Below are 12,328 nucleotides of genomic sequence, written 5' to 3' on the forward strand. Positions count from 1 at the left end.
ATCATTTGTCAGGAAAAAGGCAATAAGAAACGATAAATACTTCGTAGTGGAACCAAGTTGTGGATAAATGATTAGATTGACTCAAAACACAACAAAATGCGAAAAATAATAACAAAATTTTATAGTCGGTACTTTGGAAAATTTCCTATTATCAATTAATACACACAAATGGGCATATAAATGACTGCGTTTTCTTTTCTATGTCACATAGAAACGCATCGCCTATCGTATCCTATTTAATTATAAAGATAAAACGATAGCTTTCCACACAGTCTAAAGCCCCACTTGAAGCGCTGAAGCGCTACATTATTTTGCAATTAAAAGCGCTGTTATATCTCTATTGACGTAAATTACATTTAAAGTAAACAGCTTGAAAATGTTCCACTCCTAAGCGTAGACCTCAAGTTTCTCCTCTTGAGAAAAATCCAATTTTTTTGGTAGAAATAAATATCATAGAATTTCTTCCAACACATGCTATCCTCACGACGTTTTTTTCACAGAACAAATTAATTTGGCAATCAAATTAATTACTCCAATCTCAGTTAAAATATTAAACTCGCGTCTGAATTAATACAATTGCAAAAGTACTATAGTGTTACCAATCGAAGGAATAAAGATAAACAAACCTTAGATTTACGTATTCCACGCGATTGGCTAAACGCTCTGCTATATCTCGATCAATATGTCTTTATTTATAATACCACACTACTCCACGTAACTACACACATCTACTACAATTTTACTTCCGAGGTTTCGATGTTCAAAACGACATTTTTTCGAGAGTCCATAGTGAATGTCATAGATTATTCAAGCTCTCGACCAATTATATCGGGTCAATTCGATGCCAAATGTTGTTTGTTTGGCTTTTGTCCCCTTTTGATTGGATTAGAATATACGTAGACTTTCATTTAAATATCAACCGATTATAATACTCGTACTTAGAATTAATATATATAAAAACGAAATACCACTTACTGATTAATCACGAGATCTCAGAAACTATAACATCCTAGAAAACTTGAAATTTAACTGATTTTACGAAACTTCACCCCTAAGGGAGTAAAACGGGGGTTGGAGATGTAGTTTGTGTTTTATAAATTTCGCGCGGGTAAAGAAGCAGGTTCAGCTAGTAAATATATATACATTAATGTTTTAATAATACCTAGTTCTATTGAGTCCACTCTTCTTAGGTTCCCCCTCGTTTTCATCGTCACTCTGGCCAGAGTCTGTCCTCTTTCGGGCCTCCGTCTTCTCGCGTTGAGCCTCGTCGAGATTGTGGATGCCGACTAGGAGTGAATAGTCCATTATCTGGAATCGAAATAGACAAATATTGTTTACATTTATATTTATTTTAATTAGTATCTATAAAAATATTAGTTTGTTTAGTCTGGTGAACAAATATGCCTCTGATCTTAAGTGGTCACTAGCGTTCATAAACATTGGCGCTGTTTGAAATATTAACCATTCATAAGATCACCATCAACCTTGGGAACTGAAATATGATATATATTGGGCCTGTTGTTCACCAATACACCATCAATCTTAGGAACTAAGATGTTATGTCCCTTGTTAGTCTGGCTTACTCACCCTTCGAATCGGAACACAATAATACTTAATACTGTTGTCTGGCGGTAGAATATGTGATGCTTAAAAAAATAGGTAATACCTATCCAGATTGGCTTGCATAGGAAGATATATGCAACTTCCATTAAAATATATTTGAAACAATTACCTTAAAACTCTCCAAGACACGACAGTCCCTCTGCATAGTCTTGATGAGAGCCGTGTATGTGTCAGCCTCTAAGAAGATGCCTTCCGTATGATGTTCCATGAAATCCAAGTCTTTGTAGGTCGGTGAACTCTTTTGTCTTTCTGTTTTACTTGCCTGTAAGAAATATCGAATTAGTAGTGAAATCGCCCGTTAGGATAGAATTCTTAGAGGATTTTCGTCACGAACTGTGCCTGGAACCCCTAATCGACAACCTTACCCCCTTCAAGGGTAAAAAGTAGCATAAGTTCTTCCTTGGGGTTCAAGCTTCGTACCAAATTCTATCAACATTGGTTCAGGCGTGAAAGCATAACAGGCAGACAGACAGAGTTGCAAATATAACGATACGCAACCAATAAACGCACGAAAGATTAATATTAATACAGACTAATAGTTCAATATCCTTTGAACGATTACTATGAGATACGTAAATGTGAGAGTGGAGTTCTTCCACTGGTCTATAGGCCAGTCAGAATACATCGAGGCTTTCCTCTCTTCCCGTACTTTTCCTCATCCTTAGCCTAAAAAGTCAGGGTGATGACCTGACATGACCCATGGCTGCTACGTAAAGGTATTTCTTCACGGAGAAGGTTTTGACGCTATAGCTAGATTGCGCTGCAATGCATCAATTTCTATACTATTCAACCGATCGCCATGACAATTCGTATGTACAGACAAACAATACAACGTATGCCTTGTTAATTACTATTGAATTTTTTTTTCATAGATCGGTTTCTTAGTGACCTCTGCGTAAGTCGGACGAATTAATAGATATCAGAATAATCTCATTCATTGAACGGGTTGTTTATTTATGAGCTAATTTAATCACTATTTTACGTGTGAACGTTTCCGCTATTATATGGAGATACCAACTGCTTCTTGCGGTCACATCTGGTTTGTAACAGCTTTGGCCTTGAACTACATAAATACACCCAAGTTATAAAAAACTACAAGTACATACAACATACTCATGTTTGGTACGCTTTCACTATCGAATCTAATTTTGGACATGCGTACGTATATACCAACTATAATTGCCCCCCTCGACCCCCCCCCCCACGCACAGAATTAAGCCATATTGTACATAAAAGTTTTTTGAAACGTAACGTAGAATACGAAAATATGCATAAATTCGCTCACCTTCCTCTTGTAAGTCGAACCTTTGAGATCGTATTTCTGATGAAGTTTCACGTACGAAGGCAGCAAATTGTTCATTGCGACTAACCGCACGTTCTTACTGTTGCACTGATAACAATATAAACCGAAGAACTTTGGTAGTAACGTGCGGGGGTTCTGCGGAAGAAATGGTTTGATGTCATTAGAACATTTCTGATACAAGATGATGATGATGTCAGAAGATGGATTTTGACCAAGGTGCAGAACATATTACAGTATAAAAGTGTGCTCGCTAATATAGGTTCACCCTTTATTCCCTTACGGCTGTACGTTTTTTTTAAGTCACGTGGGTCCCACTTCCAACTTCCAGACTAAGGGCTGTTACTGAGAATTTTTCGATAAAAAAATCCAATAAATTTTTATAGACCCGACCTTGGGGTCTGCAGCCTTTATTAGACACTAGACTAAGGAGGCAGTGATATTATTTTCAAATCTGAACACAACATTACTAAGTATTGCTGTTGGGTTTGGCTGGACCGAGACGATCTTGGACGAAATCCTAGTAAAAAATATACACTGCTAACTTCCTAGTCATTTTACTTATTCTTTGTTACACAAAATATACAAAGACCTTACGATAGGAAGATCTCATATTAAAAATATCAAGCATTTAATTACGACTTTACCACATACAATGGTATCTTCCAGACATCGTCTGTTAAAAGCAAGGAGATGAATAAACAGTGTTTCGATAATTCTGAAAAATTCTCACCTGATCGAGATTCAAGTAGTAACCGGGCAGAAGTTTCTGCAGGAACTCGCCTTCCTTGTGCTGAACTGTTTTAATGATAAACTCGTCGTCGTTTGTGAGATAGAAGATGCTGCCGGATGCCCCGGGATTGCTGAGCTCGCGTAACGGGGCGCTGCACATTGACATCTAGAAAATTAAATCAGTTATAAATTTTGTAGCACGTCACATTCTGGTATAATTCTTCAGAGAGATTTGATAACGGTGTCCATTATCAACAGAGGATAGCCAAATGCATTGGGGATTTTACATTGCCCAAGCACACACACAGATGAAATATCCATTGACTCATTATGCGATGAGATGGTAACCCGACAAAATTGAAGACAGTTCAAGCTCAGAACCAAACAAAGTAAAGATACTTTTTGCCAACTAACGTTTCCAACATCCAAACTTAGCTGCTACCAAAAATGTATTGCCAAAAATCCTATCTATTGATTAGTCTTATCCAGAATTTGAATAAAGGATCAAAGGATATGGGGCCTTATAAGCTATACATTAGACAAACGAGGCAGTAATCGATACTAATGTTATTACCATACCTAAATATGGTGGGAGTGGCTACGTTTAATGTCTATAATTGATGATAAGCTCAAAACTCATGTTAAAATATAAGCCATATCACTACATAGTATAAAACAAAGTCGCTTCCGGCTGTCAGTCCCTGTTTACGCTTAGATCTTTAAAACTACGCAACTGATTTTGATGCGTTTTTTTTTAATAGATAGTGATTCAACAGGAAGATTTATATGCATAATATAGTAGAAAAACACCGATTATCTTAGAGGTTTTTAATGTTATTTCGCAAATAAACACGTTTTTTTTGCGTTTTCATTGCAAACGTTAGTAGCTAAACCCTACGAGATAGATCAAAATAATGTACAACAGTATTTTACAGATTAAAAAGTTCTACAAAAAATGGGCGATGGTATATATCTATCTCTTAGGGATAAGCCACAATAACATTTTTTTATTCTTTACATTTTACGAGAAATATTGGCTTATACACGAAGCGATTTTAAACAATACAGCATTAATCATTATCCAACTAAGTACCTTAAATACAATGTGCATTTAATATAGATCAATATAGCCCTTTACAGCATGTAATTTAAATTAATATTTTCGAAGATATTACACATTTAAAATGCAGGGACATAGAGGATTGCCTAATGAAAAAAAAGTTATGAACGTTGTATGTAAAGACATTCTGTAGTATATTTAGTATCAGTATTGCACCCGTGCGAAGCCGGGGCGGGTCGCTAATTATTATTATATACAAGATCATAATATATATGATAAAAGAGCTCGCACTTAGTATGTGTTATCATACAGGATATATAAATATAATTTTATATGATTGTTACTATATTATGTGATTAACGAAATAGTGACCAACTAATCTTCACAGTACCTACTTTCCGAACCAGTGACGATGATGACGAATCAAAATGTTCTCGAAATATCCAACTCCAGTAAAGAACAGTTATATTTTTGACGTTAAAATTTATGGCAAACTATATAATATATAACTTAAGGACGTCACGATTCGCACGACTGGATTAAATCAAATATAAAGTATATTGGAAAAATAATACTCACAAGAAAATCGTCTGGTTGTATTCCGAACAGGTCTCGGAAGTATCTGAAGGCTATCGGGGCGTACGTTTTGAACTTGAACTCGGAGTAATGATGAGCGGGCGTGTGATTCGATCCTTCGGACGGGAAATTTGTCGTCTCGACTGTCATGAAATCCTGCATGAGAAGATCTCGTTCCGGCTTCGAGGCAAGACCACCAATTGCGTGCTGGATACCTGGAAAAGATTAGCTTAAGTTAAGTAACAGCCTGTTGGTGTCCCACGACTGGGCTAATACTTCCTCTCCCTTTGAGAACGTCACGGAAGGTTACACGTTTGTCAGAATACATCCGATACATTTCATATGATAACCTCGCAAGGTTTTAAATGAAAATTCAGTGCTGATAAACTGGATTTGAACCCTCAACTGCAATCATCGGTTGAGATTCACGGCTCTAAATAAATGTCATTCATCATATTACAAACGTATAACCCATCCTATTTAACTAGGTCATCTCTTTAGGTCAGTTTCATTGTATGCTCTAGTGATATTCACCAACCCACATTACTATTGCAATATTAACCTTGCAATTTAAGAATACAATGGAAATACAGTACATTGCATCTATACAGAGGAACATTTTATCTGTGATATATATTTCGATAATCATTCATGAGAGCAATAAAATTACAAAGTATCATATGAAATTGTTTGTGTTTGTGATTTTGTTCGACGTGTGTGTTTTTGGTCCTCCGTTACAGGATAACAAACTTTATGCAGTAAGAAGTGCAACTTTATACACTTATTTATAATGCCGGTGATATAGCGATTTTTTATTAATGGAATGTCACGTTTTATACATTTTCCGGCAGTTAGATGTAGTCAAGGTTATCTTATTCAATGCCAAGTGCCAACAAACGCATCAATGTTGAATGATTCACAATGAATTAAAATGTCAAAACTTAGCATAACGCCCCATAAATAGTACATAACATTAAATATATCATCTTTATATAACGAAGATAAGTTTTGACGGATAAGAAAAGAAAAATGGCTTTGAAGATGTTGGAAGCGATATGCATGTAATTCATACTGTACACTTATAATTGTACGTAAATTGAATTACTATGTATTTATATTACACAGTAATTAGCTTAAATTAAAAGCTATAATATCGAGACAACTAGATTTTTACACACGCACACGTACACACTCATATATGTATACGCGAACACACACGCGTTTGCACACATACACGCCCGTACCCATGGACAAGCCTACACACAAATACCACTCTAAAAACCTTATCAAATATCTGGAAACTTCAAAAACTGGAGTAATTACATAGGAACAAATCGGAAAGTCAACATAGATTTTACATAACAATACCGCGAATCAGAATCGAGCTAGCTCGGTCGGTCATTGCCCCATTGGCTATTGAGATTTACGTTCTGTTTGAATTATATATTATACAATATTTAATTACGCAACCGAACAAAATATAACTATCGTTCGAATTAGTTTTATGAATGCGAAAGTTTGTATGTAGTGATGTTTGTTACACAACACGTTTGAACGAATGGACGGGATCTAATGAAATTTGATATATCGTGGAATTGTGCAAAAAGTACATCTCTATTGCTTGCTACTAAAAAAAAAGCATATTTTAATTAATACCGAAGAGTAACAGCTGCCTTTAACTATCCTTACAAATATTATTGTTTTTTTGTTACGATTCTGTGTTAAGACTATTTAGTACTTAAGTAGACTATTTAGTATTTAAGACTACTCAACTGTAACATTTTGCATGCACGTTTAGGGGAACAGCAACAGACAGCAGAAGCAGGTAACACCTACCCATCCCACATCCTCACACGTCAAAAAAGTCGCGGGCGGGAACTAGTAATCTAGTAAACTCCACATAGAAATACAGGACACCAATTCTACTAGCAAATTATTTGGTTACCGCAATCGAATCGAAAATCGTTGCCGTTCAGCCGAGTCATTTCTAAATTAAATCGAAATCGTATCGTAACCGATATAAATAAGTAGAATTCATCTTCATATTTTCATATTCATTCATATTCATCAGTCACGATTAAGCTGAGATTATTATTTGCGAGGAATAGTCGAAGTCGGAACGGAATAGAACTGGGAACGTAACATTACCGTTACAAGTAGAATTGTCGCCCTGGTTAGAGAAGTTAATTACCTTTATGTATAGACATCGCCAAAACTGAAGGTGTCTCGTAAGACTCTGACATGGACAATGTATCACCCATGGCTTTCAACATACGAACGTCAGTCAATCACTCAACCAAGCAACGGCACGACTATTTATTCGCACGAATAACACTAACAGCCTCGTTACGTTGACGAATAAAAAAAAGTCCTAATCAAGATCAGCCACTGATAAAAATTCTCGCGCGATTTTTGGACTTTATTTGTTCAGCTCAGCGAATTGTTCGTTTTTAATTATTTTACGAGTGATTGAAAGACTTTATCTGTGTTTCTACAGCTGACTGATAGCACGTGTCCTCGCTTTTTTCGCACAGAAAGCCAACACACTAATCAGGTGAGTCTACTGGCACTGAAGGCGAAGACTGAATTTTCTCTTCAAATTAATGCCCCAATCTTAGCCATCATTTAGAACTTTTATCTTGACTCCAGCAGACACCATTAATATAAATTGCAAACAGCATGTCATTGAACAGCAGTCAGAATTATTTTTATACTGCAGCAATTCTTCCATCAGTGTAGACAGATTATTTTATAGTTAAGATTGTGAATAAGCTGTGAAAAATATGTATATTTGGCAAAGAGTTCTCCTTCCAATTGAAGACAAGGGCTTAATCGACTACTGCGGATGCCGATATGTCTTCAGCGACGCACATTCCATCACTAACGACGTTTTCTTTAACCACAAAATTGAGACTTATTTTTGAACAAATCACTTAAAACAAACCACATTTTTTTACAAATTACATTACATAATTCGAAATTAAACCAATCTCAATACAAAAATTTGAATTAAGAATGTGTTTTTTTTTTTCACGATATCAATTCAAAGATGTCACAGATCACATCTTACGTCGAGCCTAGAAAAAATTGTACTACAAGGAAAAAAATAATTATGATTAACGAAATAATAATTTCACGAAACCGTATCTTATGTTTGTTCATTACTCTTGTGAGTAAACAGTTTACGAGATACGGCAGGTGGCAGGTTGCAGGAACGTGACACGTGTCTTCGTGTTTAAAGTACTATGCAAATATTTAAAAAAAGTTTTTAACGAGCGTAAAACCAAATACACCCATTGTACCATTGTTTTATCTTGTTTAAAAAAATCTTCGTATCTTATGTTATAACTAGCTGTGCCCGCGACTTTGTGCGCGTTTGAATATAACAAAAAAAATAATCGTGTAGCCTTAGTTACTCTTTATTACATCAGCTTTATGCCAGTGAAAGTCTCGTCAAAATCGGTCTAGCCGTTCCAGTCATTAGCCGTAACAAAAAATATTATTTTGGTATATGTACCGACATATGTATAAACAGACATTCCAATTTTATTATATGTATAGAACATATAGATATCAACGAGGCCAGTAGAAACATCAAACGGCTGTGACGTTTCATAATTTTGATCAGCGATGTGACTGAGGTTTGAAGATTCGAATTCGGACAAACGTAATTTATTTTGATAAGTAAAGTCGAGTAAGAGGATGTTATGGTGATGAAGTCGTCCTAACCGACGGGCAAACTACGTAGGACACATTATAAGGGAATATGTGTTTACGCAAACACAGGTGCACTCCCTAATCCCTCATCATAATCCGATGGACGACAACTAAGTCACATCAACAAGACTTCAGGCGTAAGACGACCTAAAGTTTCCGAAGCACACATCAACTAATTTTACTGAATATTTTTCTATAAAAAACTCCAAGGGCTTTAACTCAGGACCTCAGAATCAGCCACCCAATATCAAGCCAGTATAACCAAGGAGTAATTCGTGAATATGATTCCAGCAGACATTTTCGATGTTATGTTTCGACTTAATACCCAAAATTGCAATTTTAATTTGATAAATGAAATATCTTTAGAAGCATCTTGAGCGTCCATTGGCTACATGTGACGTATACATTTAAAAAGAAAAGGTGCAATTTCCCATTTTAAGGAATTACTAATATTACAATTGAGGCTAGAGATAGGATGCATCAGGATCGAATTTGCGACTTATTACATAGCTAGGCCACCCGTAACAGTCAGGTATTAAAGAGATATTCATTGATTAAATTTCCTCAATCAGCCCATTCGAAACAAACATATTTACTCGTTAAATAATCGCCTCCTGTCGGCGAAAGGAAATATCGCGAGGAAACTAAGAAAGGATTTCTAAGAAATTCTGCCTTACGTATAAATATTGTAACCTTTCGTGTTCATGTGATTCAAACTTTTTTTAAATATAAATTGAACTATTTTGAACACATTTTTTTTTTAATTATTTCATGACTGTTTTGTTTCACTGTCCCTCTTCTTATCAGTCGAAGACCTTATTTCTGATACGACTTATTTCTACACCGTGTACGCTAATAATCCGTCGCCTCTAAATAATATGAATTTTACTAACCAAGCCCTTCGCAACAATTTAGCCAGTGGTAGTGCTGAATGTTATTGTAAGAGTATTTGAATTATAAACGCACTGCATTTTACAAAGTAAATTTTAATATTAATTGTTAGACAATTGCTAATCATTGGCGCTGTAAGAAATATTAACCTGAATTAAAAATGGTCACCCATTTAGCTACCATTTGTTGGCAAATTTGATCTACCAATATAATTTTAAAAAAAACATCCATTTACATAAAAAGGCAAGGCATATTGCCTGTATATATTATGGTATAAAAAAACAAACAACTCGCGCGCCACCCACTGTACATTGATGGAACCACGCCAGAGACCTCAACAAAACCGCCATGTATGGACGACAACAAGACACACACACATGGAAAAAGAACAAAAACTATCATTAATTAGATTTACACATCGATGTCACACAGTTGCATAGTACGTGTCACGTCTCGGGAGTTCAGCGTTGCAGCGTTGTGTCATATACAATATGTACAATATCATGTATACATGTGTGTGTATTTCCCTTGACGATTATATAAAAGATTGAATCATTAATTTGTTTTAGAATATTATTTATGCACATGTTTACATTAGTCATTGCTGCGAATGGTATTGTATTGATAAATTAATATGCATTCTTATTAAATGAATATGATACAGTTTTAGGTACTCTTTTATCAGTTCGATTTATTTAAACGAAATGGGACCGTGAAAAGGTTACGATGATTCATCGATGTAGCTTTGATTCCCGGAAAGTACCACTGCGTTCTCCAAACATAGGTATGTTTAATCCAATTTTTGTACAATCTCTATTTAAAATATCGCGCTGATCTACGATAGACGCGATCGAAACTTATCAACAAATAAAGATCGTTAAAAAATAATGAATTTTTAATCGACGACATGTATCCGCAAAATTCGTATAATCGAGATATTTCGATATTTAATACATAGAATTCAGTGATATGACAGTTCGACGGGCGGCCATGTTTGACGTTTACGGGTGCGTTCAGTGTGTTCTAAATAATAATTTAGTTTAGGGGTACAGTGAACTTAATGGAAACTTATTAATACACAATAAATTACTAACACATGATAAACCGTATTTCAGTAGCAGCCCGTAAATGTCCCACTGCTGGGATAAAGGCCTCCTCTCCCTTTGAGGAGAAGGTTTGGTACATATTCCACCACGCTGCTCCAATGCGGGTTGGCGGAATACACATGTGGCAGAATTTCGTTGAAATTAGACACATGCAGGTTTCCTCACGATGTTTTCCTTCACCGCCGAGCACGAGATGAATTATAAACACAAATTAAGCACATGAAATTTCAGTGGTGCCTGCCTGGGTTTGAACCCGAAATCATCGGTTAAGATGCACGCGTTCTAACCACTGGGCCATCTCGGCTTGGAAACCGTATTTGTTTAGTTTTATTTATTTTACCCGAGCGAAGCCGGGTTTTCGTCTTGTATATTTATATTATTCTCCACAGACTTTTCCGTCCGAACCGTTTTTAATGTCCTGTTTGTATTATGCACTAGTTGTTGCCTGCGACTTCGCTCGCATTTAAGTAGGCTCTCTTTGGGGTTCAAGCTTGCCTTATACGAAATATCATTTGAATTCGGAAGGGTGAATGAGCCAGTGTAATTACAGGCAAAAGTAGAAGACGTAACATCTTGGTTCCCAAGGTTGGTGGCGCATTGGTGATGTAAGGAATGGTTAATATTTCTAACAACGCCATCGTCTATGGGTGGCGGTGACCACTTACCATCAGGTGGCCCATATGTTCGTCCACCTACCGATATCATAAAAAAAGACTCAGCTAGTACGGATATAGGAAAATTATATTTATTTATTTTATACATATTATGCATAAAAATTTACCTTCCTGCACTTCTCCAGACCCCGAAAAGATATAAACGGTTAACTTAGTTATAACTTGCCGCTAGATGGCCTTGTAAAACATAAACTTCAGTATCGTTTAATCGATTATCAATATACATACATATATTGATTGTCATAAACCTGTCAGAGTTTCTGTAATCAACAGACTTATTATACATATTTTCTTATCGACACTATTCTTTGCTTACAATAATTAGTTTACACTAGAAACCAGGGACGTTATGGAGCTCCGTAACCGTAACGGAAACTATCGCATATCCGAAATAATGAACTATCCGAAACCGTAACTGTATGCGATGAAAAAATATATTTATTATTTAATTAAAGAAAGTAGCTAAGATTGATTAATAAAAATTAAATAATAGTACCTTATTTTTTTCTCCTTTGCAATTTTTAAATAATCTAATATACGTAGCCGAAAGTATCCGAAACTATCGGATAATCAGAAATAATATCGCATACGTACATATCCTTAACATCCCTATTAGAAACTATCATAAGAAAGTTATTTTATTTAGTAA

At 35.6% G+C, this 12,328-nt stretch overlaps 1 protein-coding gene across 17 annotated transcripts in view; it reads right to left on the reverse strand.

The window, feature by feature from the left end:
- Positions 1 to 12,328, reverse strand: part of LOC125074446 (phosphatidylinositol 4-phosphate 5-kinase type-1 alpha) — a 76,458-nt gene that overhangs the window by 28,667 nt on the left and 35,463 nt on the right. For all 17 annotated transcript variants that reach the window (XM_047685805.1, XM_047685809.1, XM_047685808.1 and 14 more), the window contains exons 4-8: positions 5,295 to 5,506; positions 3,657 to 3,821; positions 2,909 to 3,061; positions 1,733 to 1,885; positions 1,163 to 1,308 (exon numbers count right to left, since the gene is read on the reverse strand). In XM_047685805.1, coding sequence (XP_047541761.1) covers positions 1,163 to 1,308; positions 1,733 to 1,885; positions 2,909 to 3,061; positions 3,657 to 3,821; positions 5,295 to 5,506 — 829 coding nt within the window. The remainder of the gene's footprint in view (positions 1 to 1,162; positions 1,309 to 1,732; positions 1,886 to 2,908; positions 3,062 to 3,656; positions 3,822 to 5,294; positions 5,507 to 12,328) is intronic.

Source organism: Vanessa atalanta, chromosome 27, assembly GCF_905147765.1.
Source record: "Vanessa atalanta chromosome 27, ilVanAtal1.2, whole genome shotgun sequence".
Lineage (NCBI taxonomy): Eukaryota > Metazoa > Arthropoda > Insecta > Lepidoptera > Nymphalidae > Vanessa > Vanessa atalanta.